Raw genomic sequence first — 13212 nt, 5'->3', positions numbered from 1 at the left:
ATCATATTTAAATTCCCAAGCGATGTATATTTGCTTGCAGACTTAAGAAACCCTTTAGCTACTACTGGGAACAAGATAGAAAGCTGGTTTTCTTTTATGCAGTTAAATATGGGCTGCTGGCAGAACGCCCTTATTTGTTTTTCCTAAATAATGCAGTAGCTGAGCACATCATCGTTGAAAAGGCATCCCTTCTTCTCGCCTTCAAGAGGAATTTTTTTAATGCATCAAAGTTAGTCTCTTTTAAAAGAAATAAAGCTTTTAAAAATAATCAAAAACATCAAGGAACAAATAGCAACCATTCCAAAGTTAATTAATGGAAGTTGTATATGATATACTGAAAAATACTACAGGTGTCTTATTTTTAAATCCCTTTTTACCAACAGCAGTCTATTTTTAATTTCTGCTTGCTAAAAAAATTCACAAAAGTGTGTCACACTGTATGGCTGTTTAGTAACACAAAATATATCAGGAAAACGGACTATCCATAGGTCTGGAAGCAGATAGATAGATAGATAATATTCATGTATTGTATTCATAATTCAGTTGAATATTATATTTATACGTGCCTTTGAAACCAACTGGCTCACAAAGCAGCTGAAAATTACAGTCCAAACAGCTGCAGAACAATTTATCTTGGGTACAATATCTGAAGATTTTTAAGGCTCTCTTTCGGACCCTGGCAGCTAATACCATGTTCTGGGTTCTTTCTCCAGCAGGAGGCGCTGTAGATGGAACTTGGGAGCTGGTCAACATGCCAAGCCACAAAAGCCATCCTTCCACTTATCTGCACATTTCACCAAGTAAGAAAACACGGGGACAAACGATTGCAGGGTTTATTTTTTGCTTTTGGATAAAGAGCAAGCCAGGAAAAGCCACAAGGGCAACCACAACTGCTGGTGCGATTCACTTGCTCTAATTAACCAAAGGTTTGCCGATTTCACCAACACGATGCACAAATCTGGTCCTTATGGAGGACGTAAGAGTCCCATGGACTGCAAGAAGATCAAACCTATCCATTCTTAAGGAAATCAGCCCTGAGTGCTCACTGGAAGGACAGATCCTGAAGCTGAGGCTCCAATACTTTGGCCACCTCATGAGAAGAGAAGACCCTGATGTTGGGAAAGATGGAGGGCACAAGGAGAAGGGGACGACAGAGGACGAGATGGACGGACAGTGTTCTCGAAGCTACCAGCATGAGGCAGTGGAAGACAGGAGTGCCTGGTGTGCTCTGGTCCATGGGGTCACGAAGAGTCGGACACGACTAAACAACAAAAGTGCAAGTTTTTCTTCTGGGAAATGTTAAGGTTTTAGTGAACTCGAAATGGATACCGCGAGAAATCCAGCAGTCTGTTCACAGGGCAGGGGAGAAAAGCAGGACCCAGGTGTCTATCCATTAGAGGGAAAGCAACAGAGACATGTGAAGCCAGCCAGCCAGCCTTTCCTCTGTACTTTATTGTATAAAACAGTTGTTACACACTAAACGGATCAATATTCAACCAGTCCGTGCCCAAACAAGGCCTCAGTCTTTGCTGAATTCTCTCAGGGCCCAGCGCCTGTTCTCAATGATGGCTTGCAGCCGGGCATATTCCTTCACCAGTTCTTCGAAATCTGGGCCCAGTGTCTCATAGTTGGAGACGATCTTGCGAGAAGTGGCCAGGTCTTGCTCCTCTTGGCTTAGTGCCGCCTGCAGTTTGTCCCTAGAAAAAACGAAGAATGAAAGACTGGCGTGTTGGACGAGCTTTTGCAAAATCTATGCCAGAGACACACTTTTCCAGCCTCCTAGCAGCTACCCAAAACCCAGCTTCTTTCCACAATCCATTCCTGTCCGACCGGAAAAAAGTCTGAATAGAGCCGTGTTACTGAGAAGGTACTTCCTATCTCCAAAGGTAGCTGAAAGGAGGCTCTTCAGCGTTATCTCCTTGTGCCCTTCAAGCCTCAAGAACAAATATCATTCCTTATACTTCTGGTATGGCATATCAGTTAGAGCAAGGGTCGCCAACCCAGCGCCCATGGACACCAGGGTACCTGCAAAGACTACCTTCTCAGCCTAGCCTGCCTCACAGGGTTGCTGTGAAGATAAAATGGAGAGGTACATCACCTTAAACTCCTTGGAGAAAAGGAGAGATAGAAACATAATGGTACTCAGGCTGTGAGTACCATTGCTTTTGGCAAAGCCAAAAATGGCACCACACGCACACAGAAATGAGACGTATTGGCAGACCTGGGGAACCACACGGTGTACAAAAACCCCCCAACTAGAATGAAGACTAAGAATGCTCAGAGTGCTGGCTGACCTTGAGAGGTAGGGTATGGAGGAAGAAGGAGAATGAAGAGAAAGCCAGCCAGGAGGAAGAATGGACTGGATCAGATGGAATCCTGAATAGCATTCAGATGGAATCCTGAATAGCAACATCTCCAATACTCTATGTAGGGCTGGATAGAGACCACAAACAAGCAAGTTTCCTGCACTGCAGGGGGTTGGACTAGATGACCCCCAAGGTCCCTTCCAACTCTACAATTCTATGATTCAATAAGATCTTGGCATTACCCTCTAGTGCAGATGCGAAGTCAGCAAAAGCTCTGCAGCACAACTCGTCGTGACTTAGGGTACCTCAGAGATTTTGTTAAAAAAATAAATAAAAGGGAGATGCCTGCCAACAAAACACCATTTGCTGGTAATCACCTTCCAGCTGCTATCTGTATTCACACCTGCCACAGCAGTGGGACCCACGGGAGTCTCTGTGTTTAGCTTTACGGACATAAATAAAGACTGGCCGCCTCAACACACACACACACACACACACACACACACACACACACGCTTACCTCATCATCCGATGCACATCCACTTTCTCAGGCGTGTAGGTTTCCAAAAGGATGCTCAGCTCCTCGAGCCTGTGGCAGACAGAATTATTTGGAGGAGCAGGATTGACAAACACTAGAGTCCGCTTCCTATAAGGCCTCCCATGTACAGCTTCTGCTCTGCCCCTCGCTCACAGATGACCGCAACACTCCTAACCGCTAAGCTGTATCCAACTTCCTACTCACAAAAGGCCTGCTCCAATTAACAAATCCAAGTCAGTCACGTCCCTTTGTTTCAAAGGGTCTGCTGCGAGTACGACCGACGTTATGTGCAAACGAAAGTTGCAAAGCGTCTCCTGGATTCTAATTCTCTCTTGGGAACTACAGAAAACCTCCCATTATGTCCTTTAGGGACATAATGACTTGCCACCCTATGACAGACACCCCAGGTTGGATACAAGGCGGATCACCAAACCATATTCATCAGACAGATCTGATCTGGGTGAGCATAGGAAGGTGCCTTACACCGAGTCGGACCATCGGTCAATCAGGCTCCATAATGTCTGCACTGACCGGCAGTGGCTTTCCAGGATTTTCAGGCAGCGTTCTCCCCGCACCCTACCCAGAGATGCCACCAGGGATTGAAGTCAGCATAGCTTATTTGTGCCGAGGAATAAACCTTATCAACAGAAGGGTGTCAGGTTTTGGGGACACGGCTTCCTCCCTCCGCCCTTTGGCCGTAGATAAGCAGGACAACGTGAAAAGATTCGCTTACCATTTAAAGAGTCTTTAATGATCACAGCAAAAGAACAAAGCAGCCATTCTCGGAGCGAAGGTGCTCCCAATTGAGGTTTCCACCCACTTTCCCCCTAGTCACTTCTGCGCCTTGCAACCTGATCTCGCAACCACTGTGCTTTTTGTGTAGCCCCCTTATCTGCTCTACGTGACCTTGGACTGATAGGCTGGACACTTTCCAGCGAGAGAGAGTCTGTTAGCTCAGACTCTCTCTTTGCTGTTCACCCCCCAGTTCGTCCCAACTTTTGTCTTCTGAACTATGCCTCTCAGCAAACCACTGTTCCTAATCTATACTGCTCCATTGCTCCTGGGCAGCTTCAGGATCCTGGTCAGGAGGAAGGGGAGACACAGGTAAGGCCTCACCGTATCTTGAAGAACATGGCATTGCACTTGGTCTCCAGGTACTGGGTGCTGAAATAGTCGAGTTCAGACTGAGCATTAAGGCGGAGCTCACGGGCCAAGCGTTTCAGGATGGCCAAGCAGCGTAATAAGACCTGCGGCGCATGGGAGAGTGAAATTAGTGCTTAATCGATTAATCAGTTGCTTGCTATGTTAAGACTTTCTCAGTAACTTAAAAGCTTTAAAAACATAGGGCTGTGTTGGACTAAACCCTGATCAGAGCATTGAAATTAATGGACCTAACTTAAGTCATGATGTATACAGGCAGAAGCGAGGTCTGAACGAAAAAGTCCAGCTTGTTTTCATCAGCCAAAAATGAAGTGCCTCTGTTCGATATACAAGGTGTAAATATGCATATTTAGGAAATGATAAAGCGCAATGTTATCTGGAAGAGGCATTGATTCATTTTAAAGATTTGCTGTAGGGCTAGCAACACATTTATTTCCAGGTTATTTAATATTTACCTGGTTACTAATTATTCAAGAGAAACAGGGTATTTTTCACTTTAAAAAAATCAAAGCAGTCGGTTGTCTCCAACATTTCTGGAATGCTCAGAAAAAAGATTGGACTCGTTGAAACATTCTGATTTTTTTTTTAACAAGGTGCTCCACTTACACAACAAGACTTTGCTTTCCTATCCTCTCCCCATGTCCCCGGAGCAAATTTTGAGAGGGGGTGAGCACGTGAGAGGTTGGAGAAATTTCATTGCAAAATATTGTTTTTAACTGTGTTATCAATTTTATTCTCCCCGTTACACACACACACCCACACCCACACACCCACACACTGTGTTTTAAACTGTGCATGCTGAATGAATATATACCCCTTTTTTCCTTATTTGCACATTTTTCTTGGCAAAATGCGCACAGAGACTTCTGGCACACCCAAAGCCCACACTGGCAGACTTCCCTACTCCAGCTGTTACCTGGGGATAGGCAGCTTTCTGCTGCTCCAGCAACCCCACCAGTTCCTGGTGCCGAGCCTGGCTTTCTCGCAGGCGCCGCTTCTCTGCAGCCAAGCACTCTGCCAAGGTCCCCAGCATCGCTGCCCGTGCAACTTCTCCAGCGCCATCTGAGAAGAAGAGAGGTCAGGTCAACAGGCAGCCCTGACCCACACAGCACCCTTAAATCCCCCAGAATTGTCATGGGCGTTCCCACCCCACACACACCTGCAGGGGGCTCCCCCCTATTTGTATTTCAAGTATTTGTACCCTGCTCTTCAGCCAAAAAAAGGCTCTTGGAGCAGTTCACACACAATCCATTAAGACTAAACAGTCCCTGCTGCCCACAGGCCTACAAACTCGAAAACACGACACGCGAGGGAGAGGGGACAGGGAGGAAGAGGGGGAAAGCAAACTAAGGCAGCGCTTCCCCCGATAATGACCAGCTGGCGCAGAAACAGCTCAAGGGCAGAAGGCGCCCGCTGGAGCCGGTGTCTCGGCAAAGCTGATGGAACAAGAGAACCTCTCCTGCTAAGGCAGCCTGGGGGGAAGAACAGCATCTCACCACTCTCAGGGAGGTAGTAACCAAGTACAGCAAGGCATTTGGACTTAAGGCGTTTCTCCAATTCCGCGGGGAGGTGTTTTCGCATTTGCTCCAGCTCCTGTGGCAAAGCGCAGAAAAGAGAGGACTATAAATGTGAACAAGCTTAACTGTCGCCGGGGATTTTTTTAGAGTGCTTTCAGGTAGCGTTGGGCACATTGGATCTGTACATCAAACACTCGCAAGCCACGTCGACTGAAGTAACAGGGAAAGAGGAGATAAAAGCCCCTAAGGGAGCATCCCCTCATGCAGTGACCATACTACTACTACTGATAGTAATAATTTATTATTTATACCCCTCCCATCTGGCTGGGTTTCCCCAGCCACTCTGGCCAGCTCCAAATAGAATATTAAAAAGCGATAAAATGTCAAACATTAAAAACTTCCCTAAACAACGCTGCCTTCAGATGTCTTCTAAAAGTCAGATAGTTGTTTTTTGCTTGACATCTGATGGGAGGGCGTTCCACAGGGCAGGCGCCACCACCGAGAAGGCCCTCTGCTTGGTTCCCTGTAACCTACTCGCAGTGAGGGAACCCCAAGAAGGCCCTTGGAGCTGAACCTCAGTGTCCGAGCAGAACAATGGGGGTGGAAACACTCCTTCAGGTATACTGGGCCGAGGCTGTTTAGGGATTTAAAGGTCAGCACCAACACTTTGAATTGTGCTCAGAAACATACTGGAAGCCAGTGTAAATCTTTCAGGACCAGTATTACATGGTCCCGGCGGCCGCCCCCAGTCTAGCTGCCGCATTTTGGATTAGTTGTAGTTTCTGGGTCACCTTCAAAGGCAGCCCCACATACAGCGTATTGCAGTAGTCCAAGCGGGAGATAACTAGAGCATGCACCACTCCAGACTAGTAGGCCTTTCTTTCTTTCTTGAAATATAGCTTCGCTCACACCTAGTTTGGTGATAAAAACATGGATTGTGGGGGTGGGAGGGAATACCACTTGGCAGCATTTTTAATTTCACAAAGGCTCTAAGAACTCCCTTAGAGAGCTAAGATTCCCAGGGTTCATTGAGAGGAAACATGGCAAGTTAAGCCATGGTTTCTTTCTGGTAAAGACACACCTTTTGGGGGAGGTGGGGGTTTCACATTGGCCCTGCCTGTGTCCTGGGGCAGGATCTCTCATATATCAGCCCCTGCACTACAGATGAATCTTCACCAGGCACCCCCAAACTCGGCCCTCCAGATGTTTTGGGACTACAATCAGGGCCGTCTTTAGCATATGCGGCGCTGGGATGCAAAGATCCCCCCAGCGTCCCCAAATGTTCATTTTGCTGCTGCCGTCGCCTCCTGCCAAGTAGTAATAAATGCTACTTTCACAGAGGGAAGACTGGGGGTGTAGGGTCAGGGAGGGAGGGAGGCTTGGGAGGCAAGCTGCGCGCCCACTAGCCATATGGTTGGCGAGGCGCAGCTGGCGGGCATACAGGGGAGGCCACCGGCAAAGCCGCGCAGCTCCCCCACTCGCTGGGGTGCCGCCGAGAGGCCGGCACCCTGGCGCAATGAACCACTAAGCCCTATGGGAAAGATGGCTCTGACTACAATTCCCATCATCCCTGTCCACTGGTCCTGTTAGCTAGGGATGATGGGAGTCCCAAAACATCTGGAGGGCTGAGTTTAGGGATGTCTGATCTTCATGCACATTAAGGCTATCTTGAACAAGAGGGAAAGGCCAGTCGGGGAATAACACGCCCTCTTTTTGCAGTACATTATAAGTTTCGTAACGCGATCTAAAAAGGAAGGATTGGGCCTCTACGCTTGGGTCTCTCAACAGCTCTACTTGTGGGGAATTCTCCCGCTTATGCCCATCTTACTTGGTTAGGGGGAAGAAGCTCCTGTAGATCAGAGGCCTCCAAACCCAAAAGAGACGGTTGTGTGTCTTGCAGAGAAGGGCCGAGATCAAGCATCCGTTTCAGTTCAGCTACCGAAAGCTGTTGCTCCAGGACCTCAAGGAACTGAGGGACAGGAATGAAAGAGGTTGGGGGGGGCAAGCAAATCCCCCCCTACACACAAAGCCTCTCATCAGCCTCGCCAGACCTTCCACACACCCAAGGCTTTTCTCTGAAGCTTGCATAACACCATCACATTTCACTGGTTCAAGGCTTGATGTTCCCATTCATCACCCCATGTTTCTTTCCCCGACAAGAAGCAGCCAGGAGTTGACCTGCTCCTCTAAACGGCCAGAATCTACCCAGACAAAGCTTCATCACTTCATTATAAGAACTGTAGGTTTAAGCTCGTGGGCTTGAGCTCGCTTCTCCTTTCCTCTCTCTCCCATCCCATTTTCCTCATATGTCACGGGTTTCTTAGATAGTAGACAGGCAAGATCATCTTAGTACTCATTTCTGTAAGCTACCAGAGTCTTTCTTGCTAAAGGGCACGGTGTAAATGCCTTAAACAAACAAACCGAGATCTCGCTGTCTGCTTTTGAGCCTTGTTAGAGCGCTCCACGAACCCACTTCAAAAGCCGACTATAAGCACAAAACAATTTTTCTTCAGTAATGCTTATTGCCAAACGCTTTAGCCAGCCTTTCTCAAAGCTCTCTGCCTACTTCCAGATTCCTACCGACAGCCCTCACTCACCCGCCAATCCCCCCCCCCCCCGTTTCCCTTCAAGCATTACTTTTTGGTCCCGTGGAGACAGGCCAGTTCCCAGTTCCCTTAGCGCCTCCTGCAGAAGCCGATGGACCACTTCCCATTTCAACCAGTTTCCTCGGCACCGCTGCAATTCCTTTCTTGCCTACAAAAGAGGAAATGTGGGCCATGGGGGTGGGGGAAGAGAGACAGCAGTGAGGATACCTCCTTAATAATAAAATAAACACACTCTTCCAGTCATCCACTGCTGAACAAATCCTGCATTAGGCAATGGCGGAGGGAGAGAGGACCAATGCAGCTCAGAGGAAAGCCAAATCATGCAACCTGAATTCTATATAGGGCAGGGCAAACAGGTCTCATGGGGGTGGGCTTCTGAGCCTTGCCATAATGGCTAGTAACCATCAGTAGCTGTTTCTTCCCTGAATTTGCCTAAACCTCTTTCATAGCCGTCCAAGTTGATAGCCATCATTGCCTCCCCATGGGAGCGAGTTCTATAGTTTTAACTATTCACTGCATGAAGAAATACTTCTTTATTTATCTGCCCTGAGGCGACCAAAACTGTGCACAGGATTCCAAATGCAGCTGCACCATAGATTTGTACGAGGGCATTCTTTGCGTAACAGCACAGCTGAGAGTCGGCATGTCAAATCCCTGCCACTTTCAGGACTCAAATGTCTGTCGCCATCAACCCTAGAATCTTACCACGGCAGAGCCAGAAGGGACTCCCCTCCCTCCTAAAAACGAGAGGTCGGATTTGCAGTCTGGCGGCTTTTCTTGTCCAACATCGTGGTCATGAAGCACAGACTAGCCTGGATGGGACAACCTGCTCTTACCTCCTCCATTTGTTGTGCCAAGTGTACACTGAGCCCACTGGAGTCCATATGGCTGGTCAGGCCCAAAAGGAGGTTAGCCAAGCCAGGGTAGGCAGCTAGGTCCTCATCGGTGAGTGAGCAAGGGGGCAGGCAGCTCCCACAACCTGGGGGAATGGGAAACGGCAAAAGAGAGTAAAGCTCTGTGCCAGGAGGAGAACCTTTGTCCCTCCAGATGTTGTTGAACTACAACTCCCATCAGTCCTGGAAAGCATAGCCAATGGCCAGTGATAGTAGGTGTTGTAGTTCAGAAGCATCTGGAGGGTCAAAGGTTCCACACATTTGCTTTACGCCTCAGTCTCCCCTCAAATAACCCCAATGAAGTTACCTGGCTGCCGCAGCAACTGAACACCGACGGTCCCTAAGGCAGATGCCATTGGCCCTTTACCAGGGAAAATCAGCTAGAAATGAAAAAGGTGAGATGAGAGCTGTTAGCAGGCAGAAAGATAGACAGGTCCCTCGGGGGAAATATATACTTGCTGCCATACAGAAACAGCCCCTACTGTCTTGTGTGGCAACAAGCAAACCTGGAAGCACAGCTGGTCTCTGGCATATCAGTGCTGGCTGAAGAAGGAATCAATATACCTCTGCCAGCCAGATAAGCATATGTAAAAGGTGTCAGCGGAAGGGAGGGTTATGAGTTTGTCTCAGGCCAACTTTAGGAGATGCCTGTTGGAAGTGTGCCCCAACATATGTATAGGCACTGCTATGGAGGCATCTACTCAAAGCTTCCTGCACAGGAATACATAAACTCCTCCCCTCCATCACCCCCAATTTCAGGAAAGTCATGCTAATCCCTAAAGGAGGTGCACACATATGCCAAACTCCAACCTGACACTCTAAACTGAGGAAGAGCATTTTTGTTCTCTCCTTACGGAATCAGATAATTGTCGAGTTAGACGGGTCCTCAAGGATCATCTAGTCCAACCCCTGCTTAAAAACCTCCAAGGAAGGAGAGTCCACAACCTCCCGAGGGAGACAGTCCCACTGTCAAAACAGCTCTTACTATCAGAAAGCTCTTCCTGATGTCAAGTCGTAATTTCCTTTCTTGTAACTTGAACCAAGTTGGTTTGGGTCCTACCCTCCGGAGCAAGAGAAAACAAGCTCGCTCCAACCTCCAGGTGTAAGCCAGGTGTCCCCCATCTTATATATGTGCAGCTGGTTCTTCCTGCCTAAGTGCAGAACCTGTCGTTTGTCCCTATTGAAATTCATTTTGTGAGTTTGGGCCCTGCTCTCCAATCTGTTAAGGTCACCTTGAATCCCAATTCTCTCTTCAGCGGCATTGGCTCCCCCTCCCAGTTTGGTGTCATCTGAAAATGAGCATACTAGGTCATGCTAACCTATAAGCAGCATCCTTGAACGTTCTCATCACAGAGACTGTGTGGTCCTGAGGTAGATCTACTTTAAGGCACCCCGGTTCATTGGTCCTCCTCTTGCCAATCCCACAGTAAGTGTGAGGAGGATGTCCTTTCCATTTGCTCTCCCTCAAGGCGTAGGGCAAGTTGAGGGAGACATCACTATATGCTGCTGTAGCCAATCACACTGACCCCAAACCAGACTCCTCATCCCATTGTCCCAGAATGCAACAGGGCACGCACCAAGCTGAACAGCCCATCCTTTGCACAGACCCACCACTGCCATCCCATGACACTCCCAGCCTGTGCTTGAGGCAACTGGTCTTCAACTGGCAGGCCAAGGAGGCCACAGCAGCAGCACTGCCAACCATACAAAGATAGGGCAGAAGAAAAAATGGGTTTTTAAATAGGATTTTAGGCACTGCTTTCCAGGAGGGTCATTGCTTTCTGTGGGAAAAGCTCCAGGGCCTTAAAAATCTGCGAGGCAGGCAGAAATTCAACTGGTGCAGTTTCCCTTTAAAACGAAGAGGGAACGCTTCACCGGTTGAATGCCTGCCTGGTGTAAAACAGTCAAAAAGCATGTGCACCTTGCCATATATGGGTTTTTTTTTTAACCCACAAACACCCCGCCTACTTAACCCAAAAGCCCATTTTCTTTGCGAAAAGTAAAAATTAGCATGAGTTAAACATCGAGGCACACCAAGAGCCCCTCCCCCCAATTCCGCGCTCGTTTCTTTTTTAGGGGAAAAGTGGGGGTTCCGCCAGTGACGTCACGAGCAGCTTTCCCCTTTCCCCACCTTTTCTTTCTGCCCCGAGAGCTCGATCTGCACGCGGCCAAAACACGGCTTCCAACCGTCTCCCCCGCGCGCCCGGCAAAGCCAAAGTTCCGAGAGGAGGCGGAGCCACCTACTTGGGGCGCGCCTTGGAAACCGGAAGCCAATGAGGAGCGGCGAGAAGAAAAGGAAGGCGGGAGGTTGGTGACAGAAAGGGCGGGACCCCGTCCGCTTATTTACATCCCGATTGGTCTGTGTCTGCAAACCGCCTTCGTTGGGCGCTTTTAATATTCATTTTGAATCTTAAGGAGGCCTTCGCCCGCTGGGGCCGATGGGAGTTGTAGTCGTAAACATCTGGAGGGGCTCAGGCTGGCGATGAGTTTTGTTTTAGTCTACTCTGTTCTATATAACATTCTGTAGATTATGGTTGTAGATTTTTTAGTTATAATTTTATCGTTTTATCTTTTTTTGTAAACCGCTTTGAGTTCTTTTCTACAATCTAGCAGTGTATAAATTTTATGAAATAAATAAAAATTCCCAGCTGATGCTTTTGATTTTGCACAACTCCCAATGTTCTTTCTCTGCCTCCCAAGCATCACAGACTCACCTCAGGACTTATTGGGGAGTGACACATGGACAACAGAACAAAGGGCTCCCTCTTTAAGAGTTTATTTGCAAGGGGGAATTTTGTCAGGTCACAGCACTGCAGAAGTGAAGAAAGCTGCACTCAAAAGATTTCTCTCCTAGTATTCTCATTATTATTCATTTTATTAGTCGTTTTTAGGTCACACCAACGCAAAGCCAATTACAATATTTTAAGCAAAAACCAAATAGCAACCTTTTCTAAATAAATAAATAAACCATATTAAAACATCCCCACTCGTGTAAAAAGGCCACAGATAGTTAAAAGTCAAAGGACTGATTAAAAAGGAATGTTTTTGCCTAAAGATATGCAACAATGGCACCAGGCAAGCCTCCTTGGGGAGAGCATTTCTACAACTATTAAAGGTACGGGAGTCCTGTCTGCTCTTTTTGTACCCAGACATATAGTGTTAGCCTTGAGACCAGATGGCTTAGTTCTTCCTCTGGCACAGACCGATTACCCTGGAGACTTTAGAATCACTAGCTCAGCCTCAGCTTACCCTGTTTGTAAAATAGGTGTATTCTATTAATGTACCACCCAAACATTTTATAGCAAGCTTTTGTTTATTTTTCCATGGGGGGGGTGTCTTATGGGCTCATGTGAACCACTATGAGATTCAGCTTGGTAAGGAATTCGTTACAAAACTGTACAGCACTGTGTACACTAGAAACTGCTTTTAAAAAGTGTGTATACATGTAGTAGCAGGTAGTGGGAGGAGTCCACCTTTCCCATTACCTTAAATTTGCCTTGTGAAACCAGCCTAAAACTCAGTTGTTCCAGTATTGTTGCCACCCATACGACTAGGTGATGGCCATGCCTAGCATCTGCTATTTGAACTGTCTCTGTCCGTGGTAGCTTCTTTTGATTGATAGGTTTTGCAATCTATAGATTTCAGTTTGTGTTTGTCTGTGGAGCTGAGATTCTATCTGGACCAGGAAAACATAGCCAGGGGACAGCCGTTAGCCCAGATCAATTAATGTGGAGTTTTACAAGTGTGTTAGGTGCCTTATGCATACCTAAGATTTTGAAAATAAGAAGTTGCCTCTTAGACCACCTACCCCTGTGCTCTAGGTGGCAGCGTATCTCCATTCCAATGTTCCTGGAAGTGTTATTTCCCATCACTGGAACCTGATCTTTACCAGTGACCTATTGTCCCATTCCTTCAATGCATTCTCTTATGATCAGAATGGAGTTTCTGATTATTGTTTGTGACTGTAAATAGAGACGGATGGATTGTCATAGAAACCAAGATACAGGGTCATGGGTTACAGGGAGCCGAGTGTCGAGGAAAGGAATAGAGGGCTGCAGCAAGCATAATAACACTGACCACTCTTACACTTTGCTTTTTTCTAGATCAAACAAAGACTGATAACAGGTGTCTGCCCAGCCAGAGAGGAAAAGAACCATCCATCCTTTTGTACTATCTAAAAAAAGCCACTAG

The 13212-nt window shown here is 47.3% G+C and overlaps 1 protein-coding gene across 3 annotated transcripts; it reads right to left on the bottom strand.

Moving 5' to 3' along the window:
* Positions 1–1434: 1434 nt before the first annotated feature.
* HAUS4 (HAUS augmin like complex subunit 4) lies at positions 1435–11278 on the bottom strand. 3 transcript variants are annotated; one of them, XM_083582012.1, is made up of 10 exons: positions 11153–11278; positions 9329–9401; positions 8965–9107; positions 8160–8276; positions 7351–7491; positions 5502–5598; positions 4922–5067; positions 3961–4091; positions 2827–2895; positions 1435–1697 (listed from the first exon to the last, which is right to left on the bottom strand). In XM_083582012.1, exons 2-10 carry the CDS (start codon positions 9375–9377, stop codon positions 1520–1522), a joined length of 1071 nt encoding a protein of 356 aa, XP_083438138.1. In that variant the 5' UTR covers positions 9378–9401; positions 11153–11278; the 3' UTR covers positions 1435–1519. The 3 variants fall into 3 exon arrangements, with proteins under 3 accessions (XP_083438138.1, XP_083438139.1, XP_083438137.1); XM_083582013.1 differs by having other exon boundaries at positions 9329–9402; positions 10995–11228; XM_083582011.1 differs by lacking the exon at positions 11153–11278 and adding an exon at positions 10186–10314.
* Between the last annotated feature and the right edge of the window lie 1934 nt (positions 11279–13212).

Source organism: Podarcis filfolensis (assembly GCF_964270895.1).
Source record: "Podarcis filfolensis genome assembly, chromosome: 13".
NCBI classification, from domain to species: Eukaryota; Metazoa; Chordata; class Lepidosauria; order Squamata; family Lacertidae; genus Podarcis; species Podarcis filfolensis.
Note: the sequence above shows the minus strand (reverse complement) of the source record. Positions and strands in the feature narration are given on the sequence as shown.

Coding starts and splice junctions, on each gene's coding strand:
- HAUS4 (XM_083582011.1), bottom strand. CDS start 10,212: ATGAATTTCAATAGGGACAAACGACAG. Junction 9,108..9,328: donor TCAGTTGCTGCGGCAGCCAG/GTAACTTCATTG, acceptor CCATTCCCCCAG/GTTGTGGGAGCTGCCTGCCC. Junction 2,896..3,960: donor GCCATGTTCTTCAAGATACG/GTGAGGCCTTAC, acceptor TGTCTGCCACAG/GCTCGAGGAGCTGAGCATCC.